The following is a 12107-nucleotide window of genomic DNA, read 5'->3' as shown; positions in this document are numbered from 1 at the left end:
ATCCGCCTCTTCCCAGCGTAGCTTCCGGCTTTTAAAACCTGCGGAGGGGCGGGGCCGATCCGTTAGAAACAAACGGGGAGAAGCACCGCCCCTTCCTTGATTGACGCGAGAGCTGGTCCCGCCTCCTCCTGTCATAAATCTGCAACTTTCAAAAGCGGCGGGGCTGGGGGGCGTGTCCGTTGTTCCGCCCTTGAGCGGCGGAAGGACACGTCGGCGGAAATCCAACTCCGTGGCGGAGGGATTTGCGTGCGTGCGTGCGTGCGTCTATATAAGAGCAGCGGAGGCCGAGCGCCGCCCTCTTTCCCCGACGGCCGTTGTGGTGGCTGTTGTGCGCGCGCAGCTGGTCTCTTCCCCGCCTCCCGCTCCTGAAACTTCGGCGCCATCATGGGCTTTGGGGATCTGAAATCCGCCTCGGGGCTCCAGCATCTCAACGCCTTCCTAGCCAGCAGGAGCTACATCGAGGGGTGAGCCGCCCTCCGCGCACCCCGAAATATAGGCGGGTTTCCGTGTCCCTGTTAAACGCCAGCAGTAGGCCCCGCTTTTCCCATTCATTCCCGCGTAGGCCCCACGTTGCTGCACGAAGAGGGCTTATTTGAATGAGGACTAGGAACTTGGCAAGTCTCTTTTGGAAACCATGCTGTCCTTTGCGCGCGCGAGAAAGGAGCTATAGATGGTCGTAGGTGTATCTCTTTAACACCCTACGACTGGAGCCACGTTATTCTGAGGCATTTTAATGTATATTAATAACAATTTTTATTTATTCCCTGGCCAGAGCCGGGCTTAGGGCGGCTAACCCCAATAAAATCACAATAGCGGAAAAGAGAAGGGGGGGAACCAATTCAAAATACAAGCTAAAATTCAATTTAAAATGCAGCCTCCTCTTAAAGTAGCCGATAAATCTTAGCCTCTAGTCTTCCTACTTTCTGAGGGGCATCATAAGGCAAATCATGGTTACGAATACCAGTCCTAGGAGTGGTATTTGCTTTTCAGGTCAGGCTTGTCTCCCGCAGAGGCCCACATTAGTTAAAAAGAGAATAATAATAATAATAATAATATTTTTTTTTATTTATACCCCGCCCTCCCCAGCCAAGGCCGGACTCAGAACGGCTTACAAGAAGAGGGGCTCTGTCTTAGGCTTGCAGGCACAAAGGAAAGAGTTTTTCAAGGCCCCAAAGCAGCCGCCTTTTAACAATGAATTTATATATGAATAGCTGCTGGTTCCTGTTCCTTTGGGTGGTGCAGGGTGCAAGCTGGTCTTTACCCCCTTCCTCAAAGATAGGCAGCGAGGCCTTGCACTATCTCTTGGCCCCCCTGCCTTCTACTTCCCTTCTGCTCTCTAGTCCCATAAATTATTCTGTTGCAGATTTGGGGCTCTGGGAGAGAGCCGCTTGCCTAACGAATTGATGGTTTATGGGGCATTTGAACCAGCAGCCGTCTGATTTGCAATGCTCTTTCCAAGCCGTTGCCACGTGTCCTTTACTAACACATTTGGCCATTGTTGGGTGGTTTGGGGATAAAGCTATTCTGGTTCTGACTTGGGGTGGGGGGGGGTAAAAATGCAAGGATGGGTTAGAAAAGCAAATGGGAGGAAAACACAAAGATGGGTTGGAAGAGTACATGTGAGAATATGTAAGCTTAAAGTAACTTGTTCCAAGACCGCATGGCAGTCTTTGTGTGTGGATCATGGGATTTGCAACCTGCCATAATGCCCAAAACTGAGACTTTACATCATTTAAAAAATACATCAGTCCTAGATGTGTTGGGCCTACTGGGAAATGACTTGGGCTTTTGGAGATTCTGTATGGGCTTTTGTTGTGGTTCTTGGGTGGTAGAGTATTAAGACTCTAACCCAGAGGTAATGGATATGGTTAATCAACCATAGTTAACCATTTTGTTCAAACTGGGAAAGTGGCAGTTATCAGTTCTGGAACAATCCATGATATGAAAGTTTGAAGTTGGTCTCTTATATTGCTGGAAGCTGGCTTGTTCTGAAGCTGGTCTGGTAACCATAATTTATTGTGTCTTGCTGAGATGGATTTCACTTTATATCTGTGGTGCTTTTCATTTTGCTGAATGAAACAAATGTTAACCTGAACATGTTTTCTGTAGGTATGTCCCATCCCAAGCAGATATTGCAGTTTTTGAAGCAGTGGGTGCACCCCCTCCTCCTGAGCTGTTCCATGCCCTCCGCTGGTACAACCACATTAAGTCTTTCGACAAACAAAAGGCAAGGTAGGGCTCAATTTGCTGTCATTTACAGGTTTGTATTCAATGTAGCATTAAGCAACAGAGCGATTTCTCTCTCCTTATCGCCCCCCTTTTTCTGGGGGTTCGCCCAACTCTCCAAAGCAGATTTGGAGATGGCATAAGAGGGGTGGGGAATCCCATTGTGCTAGTGTAACTATGTAATGACACCCAAAAACTTTAGACCCCTTTTGTCCTAGACAGCCATATACAGCACCAGCAGTGATCAGTGATGTGGATGCAACATTTTTCTCTTTCTGAAACTACCTCAGGTGAAATTGTGCTATTATAAATGTTTCATCTGCACAAGCATTCTAGCTTTTCAGACAGAACTATTCCCCTTTGCCATGTGAACACACACAATTTCAGGGGGAGAGGGGAAAGTTTCATTGTACAAAGGGATACCCTTCTTGCTGTTGCATAATAATAATAATAATTTTATATTTATATCCCGCCCTCGCCAGCCAAAGCTGGGCTCAGAGCGGCTAACATACAAGTAAGACAATGCATAAAAATGAGCGATCAATAAATTAAGATACATCCCACAATTAATTCAAATTAAAATTAAAACTGGACAAGTTGCAATCTTCAGGTTAAAATTGAGGGCAGTTACCAACTGTTTCCTCTGATATTATAAGCACCTGTGAGTGGTCTGGGAACCTCCTTCATGCTTGTTCTTATACAAGGAGAAAATGAGTCAGACTGAACCCTGACCAAAGGCCTGGCATAACATCTCCATCTTGCAGGCCCCGCGGAAAGATGTCAAATCCCACAAGGCCATAGTCTCTTGTGAGAGCGGGTTCCACTAGGCTGGGGCCACAGTCGAAAAGGCCCTGGCTCTGGTTGAGGCCAGTCTGATCTCTCTGGGGCCCAGAATCCTTAGGATGTTATCTGCGGACTGTAAGGTCCTCTGTGGGGTAGCGCTGTAGCTGTGGCGGGAAGGTAAATGGTGTTTCCAGGCACTTGGCACTTGTCATGGTGTCTCGTTGCGCCAGAAGCAGTTTAGTCACGCTGTGTGACCCAGAAAAGCTGTCTGTGAACAAACGCTGGCTCCCTCAGCCTGAAAACGAGAGGAGTGCCGCAACCCCATAGTCGCATTTGACTGGACTTAACCATCCAGGAGTCCTTTACCTTTACTTTTATATAGAACACATACACTGGGTGAAGGGCATAGATTAAAACCAGACTAATTCAGCATGATTCAAATCTGCTAAACCTCAGGGAATCAGGATATTTTTGGAATGTATTAGTGAAAACATTCAGATGGCTCACCCCATGATCCCTGGCTGAGCATTATGTTTGAACCAGGAATCATGGTTTGTTTTGCTCCAGACTAGATTTGCCTGAGTGAAACAACAATCCCTGGTTTGGACATAATGCTAAGCTAGGGATAATGGTTGGTTACTTGCACTAGGGGCAGCTATGTATGCATTACTGTAGCATGCAAACTGAAGCAGAATCTTGTAGCACCCTAATTTATTTGTGATAGTTATTGTGAAAATAATAAAAAACAAAGCTAAGTCACAATAATGCCAACTCCAAATCTCATATGTAAGGGGAAATGTTTTTTTAAGAATGTTATTGCTCATGAACAATGCTTCTCCTGGAAACAGATCTTCGCATACAGTGACTTTTCTGTGTTCCCGCCATGTGTTCTTCAGTCCTTTTTTTAAAAAGCTTTCTAACAATGAAAAGTCAGAGCTGCCAGACAGCTTTTGTTGTTGTTTACTCTATTGTGTCTGACTCTTCGTGACCCCCTGAACCTGAGAACGCCAGGCACTCTTGTCTTCCACTGCCTCCCGCAGTTTGGTCAAACTCATGCTGGTAGCTTCGAGAAGACTGTCCAACCATCTCGTCCTCCGTCGTGCCCTTCTCCTTGTGCCCTCCATCTTTCCCAACATCAGGGTCTTTCCAGGGAGTCTTCTCTTCTCATGAGGTGGCCAAATATTGGAGCCTCAGCTTCAGGATCTGTCCTTCCAGTGAGCGTTCAGGGCTGATTTCCTTCAGAATGGATCGGTTTGATCTTCTTGCGGTCCATGGGACTCTCAAGAGTTTCCTCCAGTACCATAATTCAAAAGTATCAATTCTTCGGTGATCAGCCTTCTTTATGGTCCAGCTCTCACTTCCATACATCACTACTGGGAAAACCATAGCTTTAACTATATGGACCTTTGTCGGCAAGGTGATGTCTCTGCTTTTTAAGATGCTGTCTAGCTTTGTCATCGTTTTCTCCCAAGAAGCAGGCGTCTCTTGATTTCGTGACTGCTGTCACCATCTGCCGTGATCATGGAGCCCAAGAAGGTAAAATCTGTCACTGCCTTCATTTCTTCCCCTTCTGTTTGCCAGGAGGTGATGGGCCCAGTGGGCATGATCTTAGTTTTTTTGATGTTGAACTTCAGACCATATTTTGCGCTCCTCTTTCACCCTCATTAAGAGGTTATTTAATTCCTTCTCACTTTCAGTTGTTCCATATCCAGTTCTAACTGTAGCTTCTTGTCCCACATAGAGATTTCTCAGGAGACAGATAAAGTGGTCAGGCACTCCTATTTCTTTAAGACCCCCCCCCCCCCTAGTTTGCTGTGGTCGACACAGTCAAATGCTATTGCGTAGTCAATGAAGCAGAAGTAGATGTTTTTCTGGAATTCTCTAGCTTTATAATCCAGCTCATGTTTGCAATTTGGTCTCTGGTTCCTCTGCCCCTTCGAAATCTAGCTTGCACTTCTGGGAGTTCTCGGTCCACATACTGGTTAAGCCTGCCTTGTAGAATTTTGAGCATAAGCTTGCTAGTGTGTGAAATGAGTGCAATTGTGCGGTAGTTGGAGCATTCTTTGGCATTGCCCTTCTTTGGGATTGGGATGTAGACTGATCTTCTCCAATCCTCTGGCCACTGCTGAGTTTTCCAAACTTGCTGGCATATTGAGTGTAGCACCTTAACAGCATCATCTTTTAAGATTTTAAATAGTTCAGCTGGAATACCATCACTTCCACTGGCCTTGTTATTTGCACTGCTTTCTAAGGCCCATTTGACTTCACTCTCCAGGATGTCTGGCTCAAGGTCAGCAACCACACTACCTGGGGTGTACGAGACATCCATATCTTTCTGGTATAATTCCTCTGTGTATTCTTGCCACTTCTTCTTGATGTCTTCTGCGTCTGTTGGTCCTTCCACTTTTGTCCTTTATCATATCCATCTTTGCGTGAAACACTCCTTTCATATTTTCAATTTTCTCGAACAGATCTCTGGTTGGAGAAGTAACCAGCAACCCCCTCCAGTATCTCTGCCAAGAAAATTCCATGGACAATAACATCAGGCATATAAAAGTCATGACGTTGGAAGATGAGCCCCTCAGGTCGGAAGGCGTCCAGCATGCTACTAAGAAAGTAGAGCGGAGGACAAGAACAAGTAGATCCAGAGCTGATAAAGCGGGTGGGACAAAGCCAAAAGGACACTCAGTTGTGGATGTGCCTGGAAATGAAAAGAAAGCCAGCCGCCTTAAAGGAAAATATTGCATAGGCACCTGGAATGTAAGATCCATGGACCATAGTAAGCTGGATGTGGTCAAACGGGAGATGGCAAGAATAAATATTGACATCTTGGGCATCAGTGAACTAAAATGGACCGGAGTGGGCGAATTCAGTTCGGATGACCATCATATCTACTACTGTGGTCAAGAATCCCATAGAATAAATGGAGTGGCCCTCATAGTCAACAGAAGAGTGGCGAGATTGATACTCGGATACAATCTCAAAAATGATAGAATGATCTCGATACGGTTCCAAGGCAGACCTTTTCACACCACAGTAATACAGGTTTATGCACCAGGTACCGATGCTGAAGAAACCGAAATTGACCAATTCTATGAAGACTTACAATGCCTTCTAAAACTGACACCAAAGAAGGATGTTCTTCTCATTATGGGGGATTGGAATGCTAAAGTAGGGAATCAAGAGATAAAAGGCACAACTGGCAAGTTCGGCCTTGGAGTCCAAGACGATGCAGGGCAAAGGCTAATAGAGTTCTGTCAAGAGAACAAGCTGGTCATCACAAACACTCTTTTCGAACAACACAGGAGACGACTCTACACATGGAAATCACCAGATGGGCAGCATCGAGATCAGATTGATTATATTCTCTGTAGCCAAAGATGGAGAAGCTCTATAGAGTCAGCAAAAACAAGACCTGGAGCTGACTGTGGCTCAGATCATCAGCTTCTTATAGCACAATTCAAGCTTAAACTGAAAGCAGGGAAAACCACTGGGCCAGTAAGAGACAATCTAAATCAAATCCCTTATGAATGCACAATGGAAGTGAGAAACAGATTTAAAGATTCAGATTTGGTGGACAGAGTGCCTGAAGAACAATGGATGGAGGCTCGTAACATTACACAGGAGGCAGCAACGAAAACCATCCCAATGACAAGGAAATGCAAGAAAGCAACATGGCTGTCCAATGAGGCCTTACAAATAGCGAGGGAGAGAAGGCAAGCCAAATGCGAGGGAGATAGCGAAAGATACAGGAAATTGAATGCAGATTTCCAAAGAAAAGCAAGGAGAGACAAGAAGGCCTTCTTAAACAAGCAGTGCGGCAACTTAAGGCATGAATTATATACTTGTATCAGTGCAGACTATTCCTTGTACAGTAAAGATCTAATCGAGGGTGATATGAAATTGTTGTAACTCCTGCTCCTCAGAAATAAGTTGGTGCATATAGAATAAACCTGTGAAATTGAATGTTGTGTACCCTGTTCAAAATTTTCAGGCACCAGGTGGAGCTCTTCCAATGCTTTTCAAAAGGGTTTTATTCCCTTTTCCCCCTCCCTTCCCCCAAATAAAAAACACTTCTGGCTAGCACTGCATGAGAATATGGCTGTTTTAAGAGAGCTCCGGGCTTGTGTCAAAACACTTAATCATACTCAGTGTCTGGGCTTAATGAACTGACAGGCAGCGGTGAGATGGAGGGCACCTCAGGTTGGCCATTTATGCAGAGTCATGCTTAGAGCTGCGGCTTCTGCGTGGTGATCCCTTGGCCGTAAGCGCACAAGCAGTTTGCCAGAGCAGCTACAAGTCCAGGTTCAGACCAAAGATTTATGGTGGTTGGGAGAGAATACGGGGGGGGGGGCGCAAAATAGCAGAAAGAAATATTATATCCCGGTAAGACCACTTGCTTCATGCGGCAAACTGATGTGGAGGGATGGGCTGTACCACTTTAGGCTCCGGGGGGCGGTATCATCTTTGTTATTCCTCTGCTAAGAACTCCCCGGAATTCGACGTGGAACATGGCAGGGACAGGACTGAATTGGAATCTCTCTGCTCTAACAGAAATATTTATTTGCAGTGAGTCTTTTCAAAAATGTGAGCGCACATGCGCTTCATTATAATATAATAATAAATGAGCACATTTGGGCAAAAAGATTTCAGTTCATTCTATCACCTTATTCGAACCTCATTCTGTGGCAGGCATAAACCCAATCTCCCATGCTTGCATGTGTAATTTAGTGACAAGCCCGTTGGGTAAAGGTAAAGGGACCCCTGACAATTAGGTCCAGTCGTGACTGACTGGGGTTGTGGTGCTCATCTCGCTTTATTGGCCAAGGGAGCCGGCGTTTGTCCGCAAACAGCTTCCGGGTCATGTGGCCAGCATGACTAAGCCGCTTCTGGCGAACCAGAGCAGCGCACGGAAACACCGTTTACCTTCCCGCCGGAGCGGTACCTATTTATCTACTTGCACTTTGACGGACTTTCAAACTGCTAGGTTGGCAGGAGCAGGGACCGAGCAACGGGAGCTCACCCCGTCGGGGGGATTCGAACCGCTGACCACCTGATTGGCAAGTCCTAGGCTCTGTGGTTTAACCCACAGTGCCACCCGCATCCCTGCCCGTTGGGTGGCAGGTGCTTTTTCAGCTGGCATCTGGTATCTTGCCTCTGAAATATCTCGATGGTTAAGTGGTGGCTGATTTGTTAATTAGTTGCCAAAACTGGGGCATACTTTTGCAATTTAATTTTGGGTTGTATGTAGTTAGAAGGGCACCATATAAGTTCCGTCTGGTTTTTCCCCCTAGTCTGCCTGGAGTGAAGAAGGCGTTGGGAAAATATGGCCCTTCCGATGTTGAGGACTCAACAGGCACAGGCGGAGACAGCAAAGATGATGATGACATTGATCTCTTTGGTTCTGATGAAGAGGAGGTACCCAGAATATTTTTTCTTTCAATTTCCAGTTGCAGAGAGGTCTCATGGGCCCACATGCATTTAAACAAAAAAGAGCCTGGCAACATGATGAACAAAACCAAATCACCATCTTTCGGCTGAAAACATGATGATTTGTTTCACCTGACATGCCCAGGTTTACTTGATCACTGTTTGGGAACAGTTGCTTTCTTTTTTCCCCAACACAATCTCTTTATTTTCATAGGAAAGTGAAGAAGCAAAAAGATTAAGGGAGGAGCGGCTTGCTCAGTATGAATCAAAGAAATCCAAAAGTACGTTATCCAACTCCTTCGCCTTTGAATTTATGCACTTTGAATTGCTTTTTAGATGTAAGGTTATTGTGAATTAAAATCAGCATAAATAAGTGACAGCAGAACTTTCTTCCAGCTATTTCCAAAGTGTCCTAATAAGTTTTGAGTTAAAATTCCTAGTTTTGACCAATGTTTTTTCCAGGCTGTGGAATAGAAGCCATAGGAAACAATTGTTTACAATCAAATCCTGCGCTGTGTTGCTGAAGGGGAAATTCTGACTCCTAATTCTAAGCAATGCAGGATCCCACAGCTACTGGCCTGAAACTGCTCTGTGCTATAGCAGTTGCAGTATTCCAACTGTGGGAGATTAGCAGTTACACTATGCAATGCTCCTTTCTCCACCAGGGAAGAGAATTTCAGTGTAACAGACAGGACCGTGTCGTCCACACTTCGTATTCTTGTAATAGCCTAGTTGGATAGAGAAATCAATGTTCCGTTTAGCAGTACTTAACGTTTCTGTAATGTATTACGCCTCTGTGTAATCTTTTTTTTTAATGCTTTTCTTAACCAGTATAGCTTAAACTTGCAACTAGGTGCATTTGTAGAGAATTCCTGGTTTTAATCGGAACACTCTGCTTTGCTGCTTTTCCTGAGCTATCCTTTGGTTTTTCTAGAGCCAGCACTCGTTGCCAAGTCGTCCCTCTTGTTGGACGTGAAACCTTGGGATGATGAGACGGACATGGGCAAATTAGAAGAGTGTGTCAGAAGTATTCAGGCGGATGGCCTCGTTTGGGGATCTTGTAAGTAACCGGCCGACAATAGGAGGCTCATAGCTCTCTGGCAGAGCACACAGTTTATATGCATAACATCTCGCTCGATTCAGATGGCTCTTAAATTGTAGTCCAAAGAACTTGATGGTGCCACTTGCTTCAATTCCCAGGGCAGTGGAACCTTGCAAGTAAGAAGATCTGGAGAGCTTCCAGTGGGTGGGCTTAAGACTGCTACAGCTGCATACGGCCTCCCAGTAGTTCTCTTGAGTTTGAGAGAGTAAAATTTTGGCGTTCCATCACAGCTGTTGAATAGATCGTGGGGTCCAGAATGGCTTACGTAATGAGCTCCACAATCACATTCCATTTGTGCATTTGACAGGCGGGGGGGTTGCATCTAAATATTTGCCCCCCCTTGGAGGAAGGTTGGGGAAAAGGAAGGGTAAGAAACCATCTCCACTAGCGGAGGGGTAGCACTGCCAGGGTGGTGCTTGTATGTAGCAGGCACAGAGTACATGTGTGCAAAGCAATGCTTCTAATGCGCAGCCCTTTGAAACAGCAAGGATTTTGCCCTTTGCAGAAAAGTCTAGAAAAACCTGGTGAACTGGTTGAACTCTGAACTCCCACAAACACCCTGTCCTCATTTTCTTTGTGATGTATTCAACAGTTAAAGAAGTGATTTGATGAAGGTATCTGCAGCTGGGGAAACCCAGCCAGATGAGCGGAGTATAAATAGAATTCTATTCCCTCAAAGATAATAATGTCTCACTTCCCCACTGTCAGTCTAGGAGAATGGGCTCCTTTAATCTGTTCCCTTTATGGTCAGGAGTATGTAGCTTCCACTTTAAAGGCCTAATCCTGCCCCCCAGAAAGGTCCTACCAATTTTGGCAGCAACTAGAGCAGGCAGATGCCAGCACCCTGATGGGGATGCAAATTGCCCCTCCCCCCCCAATCAGATTGAGCATTTGATGAGCAAAGAGGAGACCATGATTCTCCTCAGCTGATCTGCATGGGTAAGCTGGGGGGGGGGGGCGGCAAGCAGGTAAATGAGAGTGTGGGGTGGCAGCACCCACTTCTAGGCACATCCATTGCCAAAAGTTAGATTCTTGTCAGTCCATAACCCTGAGTTTGCGTAGATAGAAAAGAGGCGGAACCTCGCTTCTCACAGCTCTTTTGATTGCTTTCTAGCCAAGCTGGTTCCAGTTGGTTATGGAATCAAGAAACTTCAGATTCAGTGTGTGGTTGAAGACGATAAAGTTGGAACCGATATGCTGGAAGAGAGGATCACTGCGTTTGAGGATTATGTTCAGTCCATGGATGTGGCTGCTTTCAACAAAATCTAAGCCCCCAATAGCACCAGGAATAAAACATTTGCAACACTCGAGGCTTTTGTGTGTGTTTTGTATGTCCCAAACTGCCGTTTAAAATAATGACCTTGTAGCTAGGGGTGATGGGAGTTGTAGTTCAACATCTGGGGACCCACAGGTTGAGAAAGGCTGGTGTAGACCATGGATAGGCAAACTAAGGCCCAGTCGACTTCTAAGTCCGGCCCACTGATAGTCCAGGAATCGGCGTGTTTTTACATGAGTAGAATGTATACTTTTATTTAAAATGCATCTCTGGGTTATTTGTGGGGCATAGGAATTCGTTCATTTCCCCAAAATATAGTCCAGCCCCCCACGAGGTCTGAAGGACAGTGGATCGGCCCCCTGCTGAAAATGTTCGCTGACCCCTGATGTACTAAGCTAGGTGGAGGAAAGGGCCTGATTTGGTATAACACGGCTTCCTCTTGTTCCCACCGCTCAGAGAGGAAAGTGAACTCCACTGTGCTAGGACAAGATACAAAATGGGGGGACGCGGGTAGCGCTGTGGCCTAAACCGCTGAGCCTCTTGGGCTTGCAGATCAGAAGGTCGGCGGTTCAAATCTCTCTAACAGGGTAAGCTCCCGTTGCTCTGTTTGAAAGCACACCAGTGCAAGCAGATAAATAGCTACCGCTGTGGCAGGAAGGTAGATGGTGTTTCCGTGCGCTCTGGTTTCCGTCACGGTGTTCCGTTGCACCAGAAGCGGTTTAGTCCTGCTGGCCACATGACCTGGAAAGCTGTCTGTGGACAAACGCTGGCTCCCTCGTCCTGAAAGCGAGATGAGCGCTGTAGCCGCATAGTCGCCTTTGGCTGGACTTAACCATCCAGGGGTCCTTTACCTTTTACCTTACAAACTTGGATAGTTGACTAGGCCACAGTAGTGGAATACTCCTGCGAGGATACTTCCCAGGGATAACATGAGGGAGACCATTGTTTTAGGCTTGATTATCTAGAGCAAGACTTGACATTACCATAGTGGGGGTTTTTTACCGTAGCATTGCTTCGCCCGTTTGTAGTATGTTTGGTGCAAAACGATTCAATTTAAAGAGGTCTCATGTGACCTTTGGCATTGGCTCTGGGTGCTAAAGAATGCAGTGTCTTGATCAAGTGTGTACTCAACCTGGTGCCCTCTTATCTAGCACAGCCGTCTTAGTACAGTAGAGGTACTGTGTGGTTTTTCTCAGTTTGGAATGGAGGAATACAGCATTCACACATCCTTGCGGTCTCATGCCTGCTAAAAAGAGGGTGGCAAATGCTCCTGTTCATAAAATCAGTGTG

The 12107-nt window shown here is 46.0% G+C and overlaps 1 protein-coding gene across 3 annotated transcripts; it reads left to right on the top strand.

Moving 5' to 3' along the window:
• The first annotated feature begins 30 nt into the window (after positions 1-30).
• On the top strand, positions 31-10851 carry EEF1B2 (eukaryotic translation elongation factor 1 beta 2). Of its 3 annotated transcripts, XM_083401924.1 has the most exons (6): positions 31-464; positions 2110-2232; positions 8304-8427; positions 8654-8720; positions 9374-9499; positions 10656-10851. In XM_083401924.1, the coding sequence occupies exons 1-6, from the start codon at positions 385-387 to the stop codon at positions 10808-10810; spliced, it is 675 nt and encodes a 224-aa protein (XP_083258050.1). In that variant the 5' UTR covers positions 31-384; the 3' UTR covers positions 10811-10851. The 3 variants fall into 3 exon arrangements, with proteins under 3 accessions (XP_083258050.1, XP_083258048.1, XP_083258049.1); XM_083401922.1 differs by lacking the exons at positions 8304-8427; positions 8654-8720; positions 9374-9499; positions 10656-10851 and adding an exon at positions 5481-6975 and having other exon boundaries at positions 189-464; XM_083401923.1 differs by lacking the exons at positions 31-464; positions 8304-8427; positions 8654-8720; positions 9374-9499; positions 10656-10851 and adding exons at positions 484-614; positions 5481-6975.
• Positions 10852-12107: the final 1256 nt, after the last annotated feature.

This window comes from Podarcis tiliguerta, assembly GCF_965153285.1.
Source record: "Podarcis tiliguerta genome assembly, chromosome: 1".
Taxonomy (NCBI): domain Eukaryota; kingdom Metazoa; phylum Chordata; class Lepidosauria; order Squamata; family Lacertidae; genus Podarcis; species Podarcis tiliguerta.
This window is presented reverse-complemented; position numbering and strand designations above follow the sequence as displayed.

Excerpts from the sequence above, each read along its gene's own strand:
- EEF1B2 (XM_083401922.1), top strand. The coding sequence starts at position 385 with ATGGGCTTTGGGGATCTGAAATCCGCCTCGGGGCTCCAGCATCTCAAC. Across the intron at positions 465-2,109 it reads AGCAGGAGCTACATCGAGGG|GTATGTCCCATCCCAAGCAG; the intron begins GTGAGCCGCCCT and ends TGTTTTCTGTAG. Across the intron at positions 2,233-5,480 it reads TTCGACAAACAAAAGGCAAG|ATCTCTGGTTGGAGAAGTAA; the intron begins GTAGGGCTCAAT and ends TTTCTCGAACAG.